The 18,368-nt window shown below is 40.8% G+C and overlaps 1 protein-coding gene and 1 long non-coding RNA gene across 4 annotated transcripts in view; one reads left to right on the top strand and one right to left on the bottom strand.

Annotated features, from left to right (window-relative positions):
* The window catches only part of grik4 (glutamate receptor, ionotropic, kainate 4), a 288,509-nt gene that overhangs the window by 8,322 nt on the left and 261,819 nt on the right, over positions 1–18,368 (bottom strand). For all 3 annotated transcript variants that reach the window (XM_034867139.1, XM_034867140.1, XM_034867141.1), the window contains 2 exons: positions 9,411–9,614; positions 6,690–6,803 (listed from right to left, as the gene is read on the bottom strand). In XM_034867139.1, the coding sequence (XP_034723030.1) occupies positions 6,690–6,803; positions 9,411–9,614 (318 nt within the window). The remainder of the gene's footprint in view (positions 1–6,689; positions 6,804–9,410; positions 9,615–18,368) is intronic.
* The window catches only part of LOC117941915, a 26,193-nt gene continuing 25,832 nt past the window's right edge, over positions 18,008–18,368 (top strand). The window contains exon 1 of the long non-coding RNA XR_004656003.1: positions 18,008–18,097. This is a non-coding gene — a long non-coding RNA (uncharacterized LOC117941915). The remainder of the gene's footprint in view (positions 18,098–18,368) is intronic.

The following is an 18,368-nucleotide window of genomic DNA, read 5'->3' as shown; positions in this document are numbered from 1 at the left end:
TTACCTAATTAGGACGTGAAAAAAGCACATACAAAATCTCAAACATCGCCCCCACAAAGTGAGTGCCAAGATTAATTGAAATTGAATGTTGCTCAATTTCAGCGTTGATGTCTTTGCCCCAGGCAACATTTACTGCCGCCCGTGTAATTTGGAAAAGATGAAAAAGGTGACTGGGACAGTAAATAAAGGGATTTTGATGCGATAAGGCTAGGTTTTCCTGCCCTAAACTGATAACAATATAATTATACAAATCTCATTTGCATGTAAACATTCAGATCAACATTGTATGAAAGCACAAACTCTGACACCCATGCATTGTCAACAGAGTGGCACAGGGCTGTGTACTGATATAACAGATAAGAGATTTTATAATATTTTTTTCCACTTTTCCTGTTAATTGGTATATAGTAAGCTTTTGCATGAAATCAAATTAGATGCAGAATTAGGTCCAATCATAAAAAACAATGGAGGTCGAAATAATGAACAAGGACAGTTGCCATTCACGCTCTCCACGAGGCTGCATGCAGTAGAGGCAGAAAGGTCAAGTAATCAAGTAAACCATTACAGTTACAGTATATTAAATTAATTTCTGTGACCTATAGTTGACTTCCTATATGACTGAGAGCGCACAGGGTACCAGTGTGCAGGGGAAAAAAGGGAAAGAGATTAAAAGCTTTGGCTTGGACAGAAAGGCTAGCTGTGCGTAAGCAGCTATGGGCTGTAATGTATCGGTTTGGACTAGTAACCAGTGGGAGAGGAAGTGGCTAAAGTAGGGTTGGCAACTAACAGACCAATGGGAGTATAGGGGTTCATTTATAATGTTTCATTTCGAGCACCAACAGCTATTGCCCTCTAAATGAAACCAATTACATACAGTATAAGCTCTTTGTCTGATTTCGTCTGTCTGATTTTTTGTCTACAAGCAGCACTGTGGAGCCCACCTGTGTAAGCGCAAATTACTTTTATGCAAAAATACTCAATTAGGTACTCCTAGGGGACATCACACATGCCAAAACACTGCAGTAAATCATTTCTGAGGCCCTCCAAATTTAATTTGCAGCAAGAGGGTGAAATTATTTTGGTGGGCATTTGTTATGGTAAACGAACCCCCATTTAGACTTAGGCAAAGTTGAAAATTCATTAATCCGTCTGTAATCACTTGAACATTAGCCTGACTGCGTAAAATAGGAGAGGTGCTGAAAGCAGGAAAGGATTCAGTATCATTTATTGCATGATTCAAATCAGCCTGCCAGTCTTAATGTCGGTCTGTCTATATATAGAGTGTGATGTGTATGATGATGATGATAGCTGTCTCAAAATAGAACAGTAGAGTGGTGAAAGAAACAATGGCCATCTCAGAGGTAGAGTATTGTTGTAGAATCAGTATCACTGGCAAACTGCCTCTTGTTGGCACTGACATTATGTGGGAAAGAGCAGTATGTGCTGACATGAGTCCTCTTGTTTACTGGTCCAGGTTGGTGCATGCTGAAACAGCGTTCTTTTTAAATGCTTGCCCCGCATGTCCACATCTTAAGCTCCCACCAAGGTGCTATAATTAAGATGAAGAGAGCTGCAGAGACGCGGGACACCAATGCTCACAGATGGTGGAGAAGTGAAGGTGCAGAAGATCAGAAATAGAAACGGAGCGAATGGTAGGAAGAGACAGGAATGACAAAGACAACATGTAGACAATAGGAGTTAAATGTTTTTCAGAGTTATCTCCTGTGGCGTAATGTGTGCTTCAACACTCAGAGACAAAGTTATGTTTTCAGGAGTTGGAGGAGAAATTATCCGTGGTGACTGAGGCTGTAAGAGACACACCAATGAGCACACAGATATTCAGATAAGCTTAATGTGAACTGCATAAAATGTATTAAAAAAACATTGTGCACACTTTTAAAATGTGTCAGGATATTTTGTGACCATTTTACAAACACTTAAGGTCTTGTAAAAGGGTCCTAGAAAGAAAGGGATTAATTAATCTCCCTTTATTGATCATCTTGAGACAACATCAGGGTTTCGATGTCATGTTTGTAAAGCTGCACTAATCAATATTTAAATTACAATGGATCTATGTATAATGTGAAAAGGGTTTTCTGTAGTAATGAACCAACAGAGAATTCACAACTCCGTGGAGCGTTTTAGTGCTTTTCAGCTCATTGTTTTGATTACACTGCAGCATCTTTAATGTTTTTATGTTCTTATTATTTCCTCTCCTGTACTGATCAGAGTTAGTGACTGGCTGGAGAACATAGTGGAGCATTTTGCAGCAAAAGAGCCAGATATTTCCCTCATTGGTTAGTAAAGACCAAAAACAGAGCTAAAAGAGAGTTGATTGAACTAACATTTATCAGGTTGCTAGAAACTCAAATTACATGAATGCTAACGTTGCTCCTTGTCTGCTGGATATGCCATAATAGCTTTATAAAGGATTATGTGCCAATGTTATATGTACAGCTTGTTGTGTGGCCACACAAATCGGTTATTGCAGATTTAAATTAGCTTTGCTGCAGCTTTCTAAGTTCACAGTACAGTAAGTGCACTACATGGGCTTGAGTGTATGTGATGATTCTAGTTTCCTGTGATATGAAGAAATTATGAATGAGTGCATCTGTCCTTCACAGATGTTTACCTCTGATTCATCTGTGCCACTGAGGGCTCAGATTCACTGATGTTAGCACAGTTTAAATAACTTATGTACGTAAATATTGAGTGTATTTAGTTATTCATAGGTTATCAATGACAAATTGACTTTGACTTGAAATTTACAAAACCACAAGTACATCCCAGTCTATCCAAATGGCGAAGTGAGCTCATATAGGTGGTCTGCTCTCTCTTCCTTGTGGAAGGTGAGTCTATGTGTGCAAGACAGACTGTCAGTAGCTGTGTGTTTGTATGTGTGTGTGCTTGTATTTGAAAGCTTGTCAGCAGATGTCTGTGCTGTCAGTCAGCAGCAGCAGAACAGATTCAGTACGTGCTTGGGTAACCCAGTGCACAGGGAGCACCAGTGCTGCACACAGAGGCAGCAGGTAGGTGACTTCTGGCTGAGGAAAACAGCAACCATGGCTAATCTGGTAGTTACTGTTTAATGAGAGATACACACTTGACATAATGACCAAATCTGTATCGATATTGATAGTTGTTCTGGCACATGAGTTAGACATTAAAAGTAAACCTGCTGCAATAACAAGATTTCAGTGTAGAACAAGCAGTAAATGTGGGTGCATGAGTACAAATCATAGTCACAGGATGTCCTGGCTCCTCACATATAAACATTTGCTGCCATGTTTGAATCATTTTTATTAGGGCCAGGGGAATCATTTTATAAAGGTTTATCGTCACGTTAAGATGATAAGAGGGCATAAGGCAAATCAAAGGATGGAAGAGAATGCAGACGTGGTGCTGAGGGCGAAACAGCCTTCTATTTTTATGACTACTGTACATCTCAACAAATAGGATTGCGAGGAATTGCTGCCTATTATTGTATGTATATAACCCTTCTTCCTCTTAACACGCAGATGAAGAGCTCATTCATTTTTACCTTGCACTGCCCTTGTTTTCTCTCTTAACTTCCCACTGTCCTTTCTCCATTGCACTCTCTCTCTCTCTCTCTCTCTCTCTCTCTCTCTTTCTGGATTGCTGGCATGCCAGCCCAGGAGGGTGGCTGAAGGAGCTGGTAAGGTTATCCAGTCAGGATTTCACCTAGTCATCCTGCCTCTTGGTATTCATACAACAATGTTGCCCCCTGAGGCTTCCTGCCTGAATACTGAGACTACCCATTGTCATTTCAACTCTTGCTCTTATTTCTGCTTCTTCACTCCACCCCTTTTGCTTTTTTCTTTCTTGCTAAATCTCTTTAATGTTGCCTTTCTTCCTTTCCTTCTCCTTGTCTACCCAGGTTCACTCTTTCTTTCTGGGCTGTTTAACAGTGTGTGGATTTCTAATTATGTCAGAGCTGCCGTTGAGACAGCCGCAGGGGCAATCTGCAGAGAGCAGTTGATATAGCAGAGTTCACAGGGTCATATTCATAACAACATTCTGCTGTCTCCTGGACTCTCCAGGTTGTCTGGCTTTATGTTTGCGTGCTTTGTACATGTATGTATGTCATTACAGTGTGAAACTATCTCCGTATGTATGTGCACAAGGCAACATGTGTTTGTGACTGTGTTATTTTGTCTAAAGTCATGCGTGGCCAGAGAGTCAATAAAGCTCTGTGTGCCGCGCACTACCCTCAGGGCAGCTGCTGAATTTGACACGACTTCTACACACCCCAATTAGCTACTATGTCTAATTAAGTGCCGCCTTCTCTTTCTCTTATACGCACACATGTGCTTACTTTGCCGCACAGTCCCCAAAATGAAGGAAATGTTTAGAGGATGGAACTGGCACATATATAAAGTACCTCAGAGGGTTGGGGTATTTGGTTACAGCATATGGAGTTTTGTTGTACAGATGATGAATGTTATGGGAGAGATGGCTTTTATGAGAAGAGGTTGACAGTAGCTAAAGGTTATGTCTAGGTTCATAACTCTGATGTCCAATTCACATATTGCACAGGCTGCTGAGGTAAAGGTGTCCTCTTTGATTTGTGTGAAACAGGAAATCAAATTTATTTACGTGGCCTCAAACCACATGGTATGTCAGAGAGAACCAAGAAGCCACAAAATAGTCAGGAAAGGCAAGGATCTCTACCTAGACAGGTAGAGATCGCATTCTGCAGAAAAGCTGGAAGCTGTCTTAGATTTGTTCTTATATTTTATATTCCAATGTAGTGCTTCAGAAATCATTCAACAGAGTGTGTATACAAGGCAACAATGATCCCTCCATAGAATCAGATCCCCTGTGTTTTTGAGTAACGTAAAACACAAAAAAAAACTAATTTGACAGGTAATTAAATGTTGTGATTTGCTGCTGGGCAGGTTTGTGCTGTTTTATACAGGAAATTAATTTTGGTCTGATTTGTGCTTTAAGGCAGTGATGGTGGGAAAACAGTTGGAGATAGCTTTGTAAATACACATGAGTAATTTCGCCAAAACAGATTTTGCCTTTTACTATATTATTGTGATGGAAAAGAATGCTGTCCTTATTGATTGGCTCAGAGCGCAAATGTGTGTCACATTCCTAATAAATGCAAAATACAATAGGGAAACTGTGTTTGAGAGAGAAAGACGTACAATACAAACATACTGACAAAGAGGAGAGATGGAGAATAAATGGCCGATAGTTTGTGGGTAATTAATACTGGCGCCTTTATTTTATTGCATTTGCCATTCTTATTGATTAGACTGAAATTTTCATTTAAAGTTTGAAATAAGCAGCAAACCCCCCTTGTAGTGCACTGTGCCTAAGGATCAATAGTCAGTGGATTAGAACTAAACAGTGCAGTCACAGAAATTCAAATATCGAATTTTAGAGCCATGCTGAGGGACCGCTCGGAATCAGATCTGAGAAAATGCCAAGGGGCAATGGGAGAGTAAAATGTGCATGAATAAGTGACGGTGAGGCAGAGAGACAGAGACCGACAACGGACACCTGTCTGCACTTTCAATCTTATCTTGTAGCTTTCTCTTTACTCTATCTTTCCAAAACCTCCATACATCAGTGCTTTATCTTAATAATAACTTATTTCTTTATTTCCTTCTAATTGAAGAGGTCAATTAGGAATAAATTCAGGAATTTGTTGTCAACTGTGCCAAGTCTGTGCTATCTGAACTGTGACTCTGTGTGCCAGCCCTGAGGGACATCAGTTCCATTTCACCTCCTCATGCTGCTACCCGTCAGCCTGCCTCCCTCTTCAGAGGTGATACCCGGCAGCCCATTTAACACTGCACCTGCTGCGAGCATCGATTGATTCTCCTCAACAGTTGGCGCTCAATTGAGTCCCTCACTGCTACACATTTTAGTGCTGTGTGTAGGCTATGGTAAGGTGAGAAGGAGGGAAGTTTACAAGAAGGGCAGCCAGGAACAAGAGAAAATGTGAGTAAACGCCCCTTTGGGAAACTATGCACGTGCCAGATCACCTACGTACAGAATGTGTCCGGTGCCATACTTGGCCCTGCTGTGTCACCTTGGGTTTTGGGGGAGGACTGATGATAAATGGGCCACTGACTCTACAAACACTGGCTCATTTCCACCTGCACTGCTGTTGTTTCACTGTTTCTTGCTTGGGCTTGCTCTCTGTGGGGCATGGAGGGCATTGCTTGCACAAATAAGATGGCCAAACCTTAGCAGAGGGCAAACAGAAAACAACTGTGTAACTGGTACATTCATCAGGAAGTTAAACAGAAGGAGGAAATCAAACACATGAGAAGAAAAAGAAGCTGGACACTATTAAAAAGTTAGGACTACAGGGACAGAAGGTAAAGGATGTTGGGAAGATAAAGAAGAAGCAAGAAAACTGGGAGACTAAGGGTCTGGAGGAGGGGAGGACAGAAGGAAGAGGAGAGTAAGGACTCGAAAACACTAGTGCATGGTAAAGGGAATAGCTAAGAGGTAAAACAGGTTATAACGTGCAAAGTTTGTGGAAGGATTTGGACAGGCTAAGAGAGACAGACTCTACAGTCCAAAAGGGATAGTGGTGCTTTTCCAGCTATTAGACAAGGCTGACAGCCTGCTGTGGTATGTCTGCAAGCTGTAAGAGAGCCAGTTCGATCGCATAGAGTGGGCGTGTGTGGTGGGAGGAAAATTACCAGGTGGACCCGGTACATGATACTGATGCCGAGGGTCATGAAGGGCTTGGAGAAGTCGATGACCTTTTCACGCTCTGCTGTGATGGTGAGGCCTGCAACTGCCAGGTCAGCTTTCTGAAACAGAGTGAATCATCATATGAATACACACTCAAAAGAATACTGACATAGCCGTGAGGACGTAACATGAGTTTATGACATAACCAATAATTTAAGTTCTTGTAAGGATGACATAAGAAGTGGGCTACTAGATGCAAATTCACAAATAATGCCCTTTTGTTTCATATAGCCTCTTTGTCTGCCAATAGCACTGTGGTGAGGATAATCCAGCATTGGAACTGTATGTCTGTGTGTGTGTGTGCGTGTATGTGTGTGTGTGTGTGTGTAGGGCAAGAGAGAGCTGAGGGTAACCATTGTGGCCGGCCAAGGGAGCACTGTCAAGACAAATCACTTGACAAAGCAGCGGCTGGTAAAACACGCACACACACACACACACACACACACACACACACACACACACACACACACACACACACACACACACACACACACACACACACACACACACACACACACACACACACACACACACACACACACACACACACACAGACAGAAATGGTCAATGTACGCTGAATACTGTATGGCTCCCTGCTAATAATACAGACCAGCAAAGTGCAACTGCAAGGGATTTTTCATCTCCCTGAGGAGCAAAGAGTGAAAGCAGCAACGCATTGCTCTTTGTCTGCTGCAGGAAAACTAAGAGGATTGGGGGACGGGGAGGAATGGAAGGATGAGTGTGAAGAGAGGGTAGCTCTGCTGCAGCACTGCAGACGCCACTCAAAACCCACAACACACGGTATCTCCAGGAAAGAGAGACAGGGAAAGGGATATCTGGCATGCATGAAAGAGTGTTTTTGCTACAACATCCATTTGGATGTGAAATTAATTATTCTAACCTTTAGAACAGGTTTAAACTGCTACCAGAAGAAATTTAGAGCTTCACCTAAATTTTTCAAGAGCCCAGCTCCCACTCTGTGTGTGCTTTAATTAGTGTGTTACACATCAAAATGTCCACCTCTTTAACCTCACCAAGCCTACACTGAACACTCAAGCCTATTTTCCTGCTGCCCTACACTCAGCCTGCGGACTTTGACCTTCCATCCTCAGCTGTCCCCAGCCTCCGCATCATCTTTTTTCTCTCTCCGTCGTTTGAAAGTCTGATCGCCTGCTCCCATTGCCGGAAGGAAGCCACATGCAGGGAACGACCATCCAGGCAATTTCAACAAAGAAAGTCACTGATCCTTTGAAAAATGAACACACGGTCGTATCAGCCACTGAAATATTTATGTGTAGATAGAATATTAATATTGATTACTTGATATCTCTGCCTGCCTGCTGTTTTGCCTTCTAGTGTAACTGAAAAAAACAATGTAATGTTGGCTGTTCAATATTGCATCATCCCGGTTTCCACTTGCATTCAAACATATAATGCTAAGCTGGTAAAAAAAAAGACAGACAAAAAACACTTGTGAATGTGAGGGATGAATTAAACATTACCCTCTGGGATGTAGTATTTGACTTTAAGAGTTCGGTCTTTGGAGATGCCTATGTTCTCTATCTGCAGCACTGTGGATTAAGATACAAGGACATACAGTACTGTACTTACAGTATACTTTGGTCTGGATTCCTTGTGGCATGTCTCATTGTCTGATGTCAGTCAAACTAATCACCCTCACTCAGTGAAACATTGTTAATTGTCTGAATGGCACTGACCGGGACACAGGTATCTGTTGTTCAACATAACCTAAGGCTATCCTCTTTTGCTGCTACCAAGTGTATTCACAATCTTTACACTCTGCCATCTTTCCCATTCCTTCCTAAGCCTTTGACCAAACAAGCTCAAGCCTTTCTGTCCACTGTGAAACATCCCTCCAGATGTCCCCCATCCCATGACAAATCCCAGTCAGGTTCGTCTTTACTTTTTGTCTGCTCCCCCCCCGCCTCTCAAGCTGCTATCAGATAAACATGTTGACTTCAACCATGGACCTTCTGAAGGTTAGCCTTTGACAGGCAACTTCAGGCGACGAGTGCGGTGGCAGGCTGTGACAATAACAAGACCAGGCACTGCTAGCTTTACATACTTAATGGCTTTGCCCTCCATTAGCCCACAGAATTAAGACAGATCACCTCTTAGGATCGGCTCAATCCCTCCCTACGTTATTTTTGTTTTCCTCTTTCTCACCCCAGCCTCATCCTCCCTATATGTTTTGCCTGTTTTACTTCTTTTCCACCCCCACTTCTCCACTCCCCTACATAAGCTTATCTGAGTGTAAACAGCTACATACAGCGTAGCTGGAGGAGTTTAACACCTCACTCAGAGATATGACAGCAAAGACATAGACCAATTCAGGAGAAAAGTCTGTTAAGGTCAGTTCAAAAAGCTTAAGGAAAGGAGCTGACAGGGAACAAGCCACTAACAAGCGGTGACTGTTTTGGAAAATACAAGGCTGCTGAAAAGGCCAGCTGCTGAATGAAAAGTGGGTGTATGACATGTAGGAAAGCTGCTCGCTGTAAAACTACATGAGAGCTGAGCAGCAATACACTTTTGTTTTTGTGTACCTCAAGGATACACTTTAGTTACTGATGTGCTTACATGTATATGATGCGATAAGAATCATTTATGATATCATGCAGTTTGTGCATGTGTATGTATTTACATACCCTTGAGATGAGCTCTCCAACCATGCCAGTCCACGTTCCATTGGCTCCAGGAACCCCGTACAGTCCGTCCCCCACCAACCGGATGCGATACTTAAACTTGAGAATATCTGCCAGCTCCTTTAGCATGTCCACACAGAAACCTTCGTAGCGGTCGTTTCCCTCCAGTTGTTGGTGGTTCTGCCGCAGCATCACATATGGATTCTCCTGAAAAGCACATACGGTTTGCATCTTAGACAGCACATCACCATCTGACTGTCTATAAATGGAAGTGTGACAAAGCAAGACGGAGCACAGATGAGATTTAGACATATTGTACAGTCACAGGAAAAATAATTCACACTGGACTGCATCATTCAGTTTACTTGTTGCAGAGTTATATTCAGCTTGTGAAAATACAAACGTTTTCTGTGTCTGTGGATTAAACTTTCAAATATGAAAAATAATTCATTTGTAAAACAAACTGGGGCTGTGGAGTTTGAAAGACATGGGCAGAAAAAGTCTAACGAAATTAGCTAATGAGTTGGGGAATGTGGGATTCACGGTTTCTGGAATCTGGACATATTCTTAAGAATAGAAAGTCAGATTCAAAATCAAGACTTTACTGCAACACAACTTAGTTGTCAGGAATTTGCCTCAGTGTGCTGATTACAGAACAACAATCACAGCATAACAGACAACACACATAATAAGAAATAAAAACACACGATACACCCAAATAACCTTGCAATAGAAATATCTGTTGCATAACAAGAATAAAGTCAGGTGTTTTAAAATAAAGCATAAGTTAGTGCTTTGCTTTAGTTAAGTGGTGGCGCAGAATTGGGGAGCCATTTCATAATTGGATGGCTCTTCAGTAAGTGCTGTTGAGGAAATGGGATGTTTTGGTTTTGATGGCCCTGGGTCTTTTTCCTGAAGGCAGAGCAAGTCAGGATATCTTAGACTGTGGCTTCTATATTGATGATTCTTTTTAAAAAGCCTCCCTAAGTTTTCGTGAGAGTCCTACTAAATTGCTGGAGTGCCTATTTAATGTTAGACAGAATTGCTTTACAGAACATAACTAAACACTTTGCAGTCAGGAAGAATGGTGGAAGCCTCCCTTATGTCCTTAGGAGGGCATAGTTCACATCAGGTTTACTGCCTTCAATAAAAACTGACATTTGTGGATTTGAAGCAGAGCCAGGCACTAAAATCAGAGACACACAGACAAGTGCTAATCTGTTATACCCAGCAAAAAATGGATAAGAAACAAAAGCAGTTTTTCTCTCAACACACACACACACACACACCTACACACCTACACACACCTACACACCTACACACACACACACACACACACACACACACACACACACACACACACACACACACCTATTTACTACCTGTTTTTTAAGTAACCAACTCTCTGTTCGGCTGTCTGTTTATTTATGTCTAGTTTTGTCATTTAGTTGATATTGTAGGAAGATTTAAAGAGCGCCACAGTGATGTATTTTGGAGCCAACTTTATTGCGCTATTTTTCAAATAATGCAACTGTCAAGCTGGTGTTCTTCAGCTCCCCTACATCATAAAAAATACAGCATTATGTACCATTTTGCTGTTGCTTTATCCATGCACTCAGCCCGTGAATACAGCTAAAGCTAACTTACCTTGGCAACAAGACATCAGATTACAATGATTAACAAGTCTAAGCGTTGTCATGTACAGACATTCTCCATTATTTAAAATAAACAAAACAAAGAGAAGTAGGTGGAATAGAACTTTTTTCTTTATTGTTGCAGATAGACATTTATTGGGTGTTTTTTCAACAACTAAAGTTTATGTGCTCATCCAAATATATTAGCTCACAGATTTGTTTTTTAACCATGTGCTTGTTCAAGAGATTGTCAACTACTTTAGTTGGCATAAATGCCCACAGTGTGGTGTGTGTAATTCATCACAGAGTCATCAGTCATTCAAAGCCACTGTGACAGCTTTTAGGAGGGTAAAGGATAAGTAGTAGTCTTGTGGTGTATTCTAAGAACTGGAATAGAAGTATAACTGTTTTGTTATCGCCACAGGTTAATTGTGTGGTAGATGGTTGACTGGCAATTAATTTGCCTTACAGTGAAACCCAGAAAAATATTTCAGAACTTTGTACACATCAGGTGGCACAACTGTTACTGTGACATGTCATGTTGTCACGGCAACCGCTTGGTTTAACCTGTTGCTGCGTACAGGGTTGGGGTTCAGATTACTTTGACACCAGATTGGGCACCTTGCCTCTTTCTGGTTGCATCACTGGACAGTAGAACTCACAGCCACCTGTTCTGCTGTGATAAGACTGAGAATAAAATGACTACTGATCGACTCTATCTGGCTGCGTAACTCCGCACCTAGAATCTGCATATGGATTCAATTTATCTAACCAGGCTCATAGTTCGATTAAACAGACATCCTGTATAGCAACAATACCTTGCAGCGTTTTACAGAGAGAGGTAATTGACAAAGACTATGTTACAAGATACAGTATGCAAGTGAGAGTATGTGAGCTGCAAGTGTGTATGTTAAGGATAAGTTTGGCAATATTCTTTTTTTCATGTTATCAATTATTATTCCTCTGTGCCATAGACCAACAATGAGCCAAACTGCACTGGGTGACATGATCCCTCATAATAATCAACATGGGTACTATAGTTTACTTTGAGTTCATTGCATACAGTACAGTGTCCTGCAGCTAGGAATACTACCAAATCACAAACCCGTCACCTAGAAATTACATTTATACAATAATAATGTTTTTCTAACTACATTGTGCTGGAAAACATAATTTGAGCCAGCATTAGGGGGTGAGAGTAAGTGTCTAAACAATCCATAAAATAGTTTTATTATGCTGTAGTTGCTACCAGTGGGTATTATAAAGAAATAAATGAATTACCTGGTCAGTGAACATTTTGTTCATTTTCAGACCTGTCAGATATGTTAAACAACAATGTATATGTATAAAAATGGGCAGAATCCCGATGGGAATTATGTTTCCTTCAAAACATAATTGCTTCTGCATATTAGTAGTACACATGACGTGATGCAAACATGTGGATGAAATAGCCCCCAACAAATTCACTGTTTAAGTCAGTTTAGTCTAAAAAGTGGCAAGCTCTTTGGCAAAATGTATCCTTCTCAAGAAAAAAAACTATGTATTCATCAATCATCCTTTCATTTTTGCATCTTCAGTAGGGCTTAGAGTTGAGGGCCACAGATAGGCCAGACGTTACAAAATACTGTAAGAAGACGAACTAAAGCGTTGTGGGTTTGAGCCTTTTCACTGGATTTTTTGACAATAACAAAACTAAAGCATATAAACTGCCTTTATGCCTTTTGTCCTTTAGGAAGTACAAAAGAACAGAAAACCTTTCTTCGGCTCAGAGTCAGTGAAGGTTTCCGCCAGTTAGTGACTGTGTATACCAATCTATAAAAGTAAATGTATAATTAACTCCTTAAAAAAGCCACACATCACCTTACTGGCCAAACAGGACATCTATGCATGCTCATGTTTCAGCATGCATGAGGCACAATATAAATGCTAATTTCATAGCTCACAGACTGCTGAAGCTTTTCAAGAGCCGACTTGCAGTCAAGCCAGACCGAGTCAGATGTTTTCGCTCTCCTTCCAATTTCCGCAACATTTTTACAGAGGTTGGCTTTCATAGATATTTTGTACATAACGGATTGGGGGAGAGGGAAGAAATGAAGAAACACACAAAACCTACTACAGTCACTTAACTGGTCTTTACACCCACTGAATAGAGGACCAGTAAGGTTCCAATTCTATTCTCAGTTCTAAAACAAAAAAATGCACCCACATAATAACAACATTCCCCTGGAGGCTCTGTGTCATCCAGAACATCTTTACCAATGTATTGTCTATGGACCTGTGTATTTGGGAGAGAGTTGTTCATATACACTTATATTTTTGGATTGTTTTATTTAGACCATAGGAATAACATGTATCCCTTTAGGAAAAAAACACACTTGTTTTGTTATGTGTGTTAAGAAAGCTAAACGCATTTCACATTTATAACAAATTATGAAGTTTGATTTCTTGGAGCAAGGCTAAAAAAAAAAATTGTGTTTGTATCATGTATCAAAAACAGACTAATACAATCAGACCTGGCAAACATCCATCAATCACACAGCCATCTATAACACTGGCACTGTCTGACTGTTATCACGCCAAGATGTTTCTTATGTCTGCTGTTCTCTTTTCCTTGGTTCCAATTTGTCTCTTTTTCTCTGAACTCCAGTAGCTCCAAAAAAAAAGTTAGTCAAAATCGCCTATTAACCAGATCTGTGCTGGGTTATAGAAAAAATGAAACATAACTGCTATTAAAGGTTGATAAATCTGCCGCAGTTCATACTCATCCTAAAACTTCCACCAAACAATGGCAAAAAAATAATCCCCACTTCCAAAAGAACCACTTCCACCAGAAGCTTTCTGTGAAGTTAAGGACAAAATGATATAAACATAATATTCAAGGAATGAAAAGCCTATACAAAGGTATGAAAGTGCTGTCTTCCATGAGGACAAATCACAAAGAAATTCCATCTAACTTCTTTTGTACACCACAGCAAATCAGCAATAAAGCTATGAGTTTGAAGTTTTAAAGAAAGTAGACTTTTAAAAGCAGTCTCTTAGGCCATGAGAAGTCTGGTTGTGGACGGAGAAAGAAGCACACTAACATATCATATGCATAAGCACGTACACAAATACTGTTCAGACTCTGAGTGCCAGGTGCACCAATGGGTGTTATTTGCATTAAACTTCACACACCACAGTGGAGTTTCCCCCTTTCAAAACCTCAGGGTGTTCAAGATGTTTTCACACAACCTTTCTTTGCTTTCCTTAACTTTTTTCTTAACCTCAAAAACTGTGGCAGCTGAGATCTCATTCTCTTATAGGGTTTGGTAGTCCTATTTGAAGAGGAGCCAAATAAGCTTGGACTATACTCGGAAAATACTAGGTCAATAAAAAAAAAGGCCAGGTCATGTAAAAATTGTATAAAGCAATTTTAACAAACAGTAAACAAATGGCGATTAAAACATAGACAGTGAGAACAAGCAGACTAACTTCCAGAAATGGGGACAGCTCTTTTGTCTATGGGTGCAATTTCAGGTGCACATGTCTCAGCGCCACTGAGCCTGTCTGCCAAGAAACCTTCCTCTGCGTCTGCTTTAATCAGTCGGCTCTCTGGGCACTGTTGAATCCTTACCATTGCGTATGTCAGTGGATATGAGAGCATCCAGTGACACAAGGGTAGTCTGCAGAAATGAGGGCATGACCATGAGAACCGTAGTTGACAAGGCAGAAAGTGGGTCTTACAAAAGAGACTACAGGTTTCAGGCATAAAAGGTGAATGGGTTGTAGCTTTGGGATTTAAATGTTGAGATATATATATATATATATATATATATATATATATATATATATATATATATATATATATATATATATATATATATATATATATGATTCCTTAACAATGGCAGAAAGCTGGCACCAAATGAGAGATGTCCCTACAGGTAAAGCATTGCTCCATTTGATTTATTTCAGAAACGAGGAATGTGAGCACTAAGCATGAGTAGAATTTAAGAGTGTAATTAAATGAGGGATATATGAACACCCAAGGCTGTTTGTTGATTTCCTAGTGGTGTAATAACCCTATGTATTTACATGAAGCCAGGGAAAAAAGAAATTTCTCACTCAAATGTGTGACACAGGCTGTGTGTGTGTATGAGTGTGTGTATTTGGTGTCTTCATGCTCAGGTGAGAGTATGTGAGCTGCACATGTGTATGTTAAAGATAAGTTTGGCAAAATTATTTTTTTCTCTCACCGGTTGTGGCTTGTGTTTGTGTGTATGGAGTGAGGGGTTTGGTGGCTCTAAGTGTGTGTTTATATGAATGTGTATGGCTTTGTTTTTTTAATAGGAAATGGTAGTGGTCAACTTCTGCAGGAAGGGCACACATGACTAGGGCGAGACATGTGGAATAAAAATGAAGTCGGATGAATAAGATACAAGGTGAAATGAGTCTGCACTGTAGCAGGGCGTCTGAGCCTACAAAGACCCTGTTCAGTGATGCGCTTGGCTTCAAGACCTTCTCAGGATGTCCTTTATTGAAAAAAGATCCCTTGAAAATATGATAAACCACCAGTTACACAATCAAAAATCACCAGAGATCAGAATTGACTAAAAGAAATATAGAAATAAAACAGATTACTCTTTCTACTGCTTGGCAAGCTACTGTATATCACAATAGAGGGAAACCACAATACCACGCATGATTTAGGACACAACCAAAATGATTTTATCTTGAGGAAGCATGGGCTTTTTCTATTACATCAGTGTGGCTAATAAAAACTTTATTTCACTAAGACCTTAACAGTGCCCGTAACAAACTCAACCACTGATTACAAATATGTGGTTTGTGGCCTTGCAGTAAAATAATAATCAATTCTGTGACTGACTCTGTGACTGCCTTAGAGCGGTTTGGGAAACTGCAGTGAGAAGATGACGGCCATGTGTTGGTGTAATGAAACTGCCCTGTAAAGGCCTGGTGAATATGCCAAGAGTGCACACAAACACACAAATACACACACTGCACATACACACATTTACACACACAAACGCTTGGAAGAGAGCGTCCATAAATACTGTTAAGTGCTAATGCAATCACATACAAACACACACAGTCTCCCAGGCCAGTGCTACAGGTAAGGAATTCTTATGGAGGCTTTCAGCTGTGGCTCGTCTGCCGCCCACAAGCAAGATAACAGCGACACGGCAATCACACCATGATGAATGAGCTGTGATAGGCACTGAAAATTGCTCCTTGGTGGCTTAGGAAGTTTGGTCCGGGGACTCTATATCTCCAAAGTGAAATCAAAGCCCTGTGCTCGGCCAATTCTTTCTTTCAAACCCTCTTTCTGTTGTGAAAATATTGTCTTATTTGTATTCCCCCTCAACCCAAACACACACACCCGCATGCACGCACGCACACACCCACACACACCCACACACACACACACACCTATATCCTCCCCTCACGCCCTTTCTTTTTCTTCCTGCTTGAAATGAACCGTTTCAAGCAGCAAAATATGGCAATATGTCCTTCCCTCATTCCCACGGCTCAACAGCTGATAAGCCAGCCACTCAAAATAACACAGTGGGCCAATTGTCTCTGCTTACAAGCTACTTTGTGTCTTAGCGTCTGATTCATCAGTGAAGAGGAGGAGCTGGGCTAGTGACAGATTTGTTCCAGCATGAATCCATTTATCACCTATGATGTGATAGCTACTGTGAAACAAAGAAGTTTAGCTTAAGAACAATATTATATTCTTCTCACAAGTTTGGGAAATTCCTGACACATCTGCTCTACTAATTAAAACAGGTAGCAAAATAATTACTAACCAATTAATCACTGTTAAGAATTGGACCAGTCAAGAATATATTAACTATACAACTGTGATGAGGCATACTGTGACCGGTTTTGCATAATGTGACATGAATGGCACTATGAAAGCCGTTGCTTTCCTTGAAGACTCGTTAGAGGTTACAGGTCATTGAGTTCTGTACTCTGGTTTTCATCTGACAAGTTCACCATTTCTTCTTTGCAACAGGCCAGAACTGACCATCAGGAGCACCCCTGGGGGAATCCCCTGTGGCCTGGCCAGTTTATTGGCCTGGAGTGTCGGACCAGTCTCAACTGTTAGAGACCCATGGGACAGTATAAATGTGTTATTTTTGCCTATTCTAAAATGGTGTATTTGAATATTTCTGCATACTGGGGTCCCAAAACAGTCTTGGAATTGCATGAAATGGGTATGACTCGAAAGCTATGCTCTTGTGGATTCAATGAGTCCATTTTCACTTATGTGTGATGTTAGTTCCCATAGTAGCCATTTTATTGTAGCTAATCCATTTTTTGAAAATTGACCTCACTGTATAAAATGATCAGTTTTGACTTCAAGGATAATCCCAGACTCATGAAACTTTACAACCACAACCTTGAGACCTAGGGCATTCAGTGCACATATGGCTTTCCTATGTATATTGACATTAAGGGGGTCTCTTAGCAGTTTCCAGACCGTAAGTGCTCACCATTAAATCGCAAAAATTGCAAATTCTTGCAGAAATCTCCAAATGTTGTGGAAACCAAAACACAGCATGGATTTTCTAAAGCCCCCGACACACTGACCAGAAGGCTGACCGTCGGCAGAAAAGGCAGTTGGACTGGTCAGTCTCCCCGAGTTGGTCAAAAAAAAGACTCGGAACACACCAAAGCAACGAGACGTAATCCGTCTCCATAACGGCAGGCGGCACTAATCTGAATTTGCTCAAAACATGCAAACCGGCAGCTGATTGTACGAACACTTCACGTGGGTCTGGTTTTTCTGGAAATTCAAAGCCAGACTTTCATGGCGGCTTGTTCAGAATACAATCTCAGATTTTACAATATTCTACTTACCAAAACGTGTTTCTGAAAACATTTTGAGCGAGAAATAGGCCATGCAGTTTCTGAATCTGTCTTCATTTCAAATCAACAAAGGTCAGTTTAAAAGATTTTCGGCATGTAACACACCGAACAGAGTCGAGTCACTGATCTCGCCAAACTGTCCCACGGCCGATTATCGGTTTGGTGTGTCATGGCCCTTAGGTGTTCCTCAAGGTCTTGGTATCCTAATGTGGTATTTACGAGGGTATTTCTAACAATTTCTGTAAATTCTTAATTGGTCAAAAAAGGTTATATTTTCTCTGTAACAAATGTTATCAACCCACAAATTGAAACAACGTATGAGACATAATTGAGACATGGGAATGGCCATCATAAAAGTAAACAGAACGAAAGTTACAGTACAGTGGTGTGAAAAAGTGTTTGCCCCCTTCCTCATTTCCTGTTCCTTTGCATGTTTGTCACACTTAAGTGT

The sequence above is a fragment of the Etheostoma cragini genome, chromosome 3, assembly GCF_013103735.1.
Source record: "Etheostoma cragini isolate CJK2018 chromosome 3, CSU_Ecrag_1.0, whole genome shotgun sequence".
Taxonomy (NCBI): Eukaryota; Metazoa; Chordata; class Actinopteri; order Perciformes; family Percidae; genus Etheostoma; species Etheostoma cragini.
This window is presented reverse-complemented; position numbering and strand designations above follow the sequence as displayed.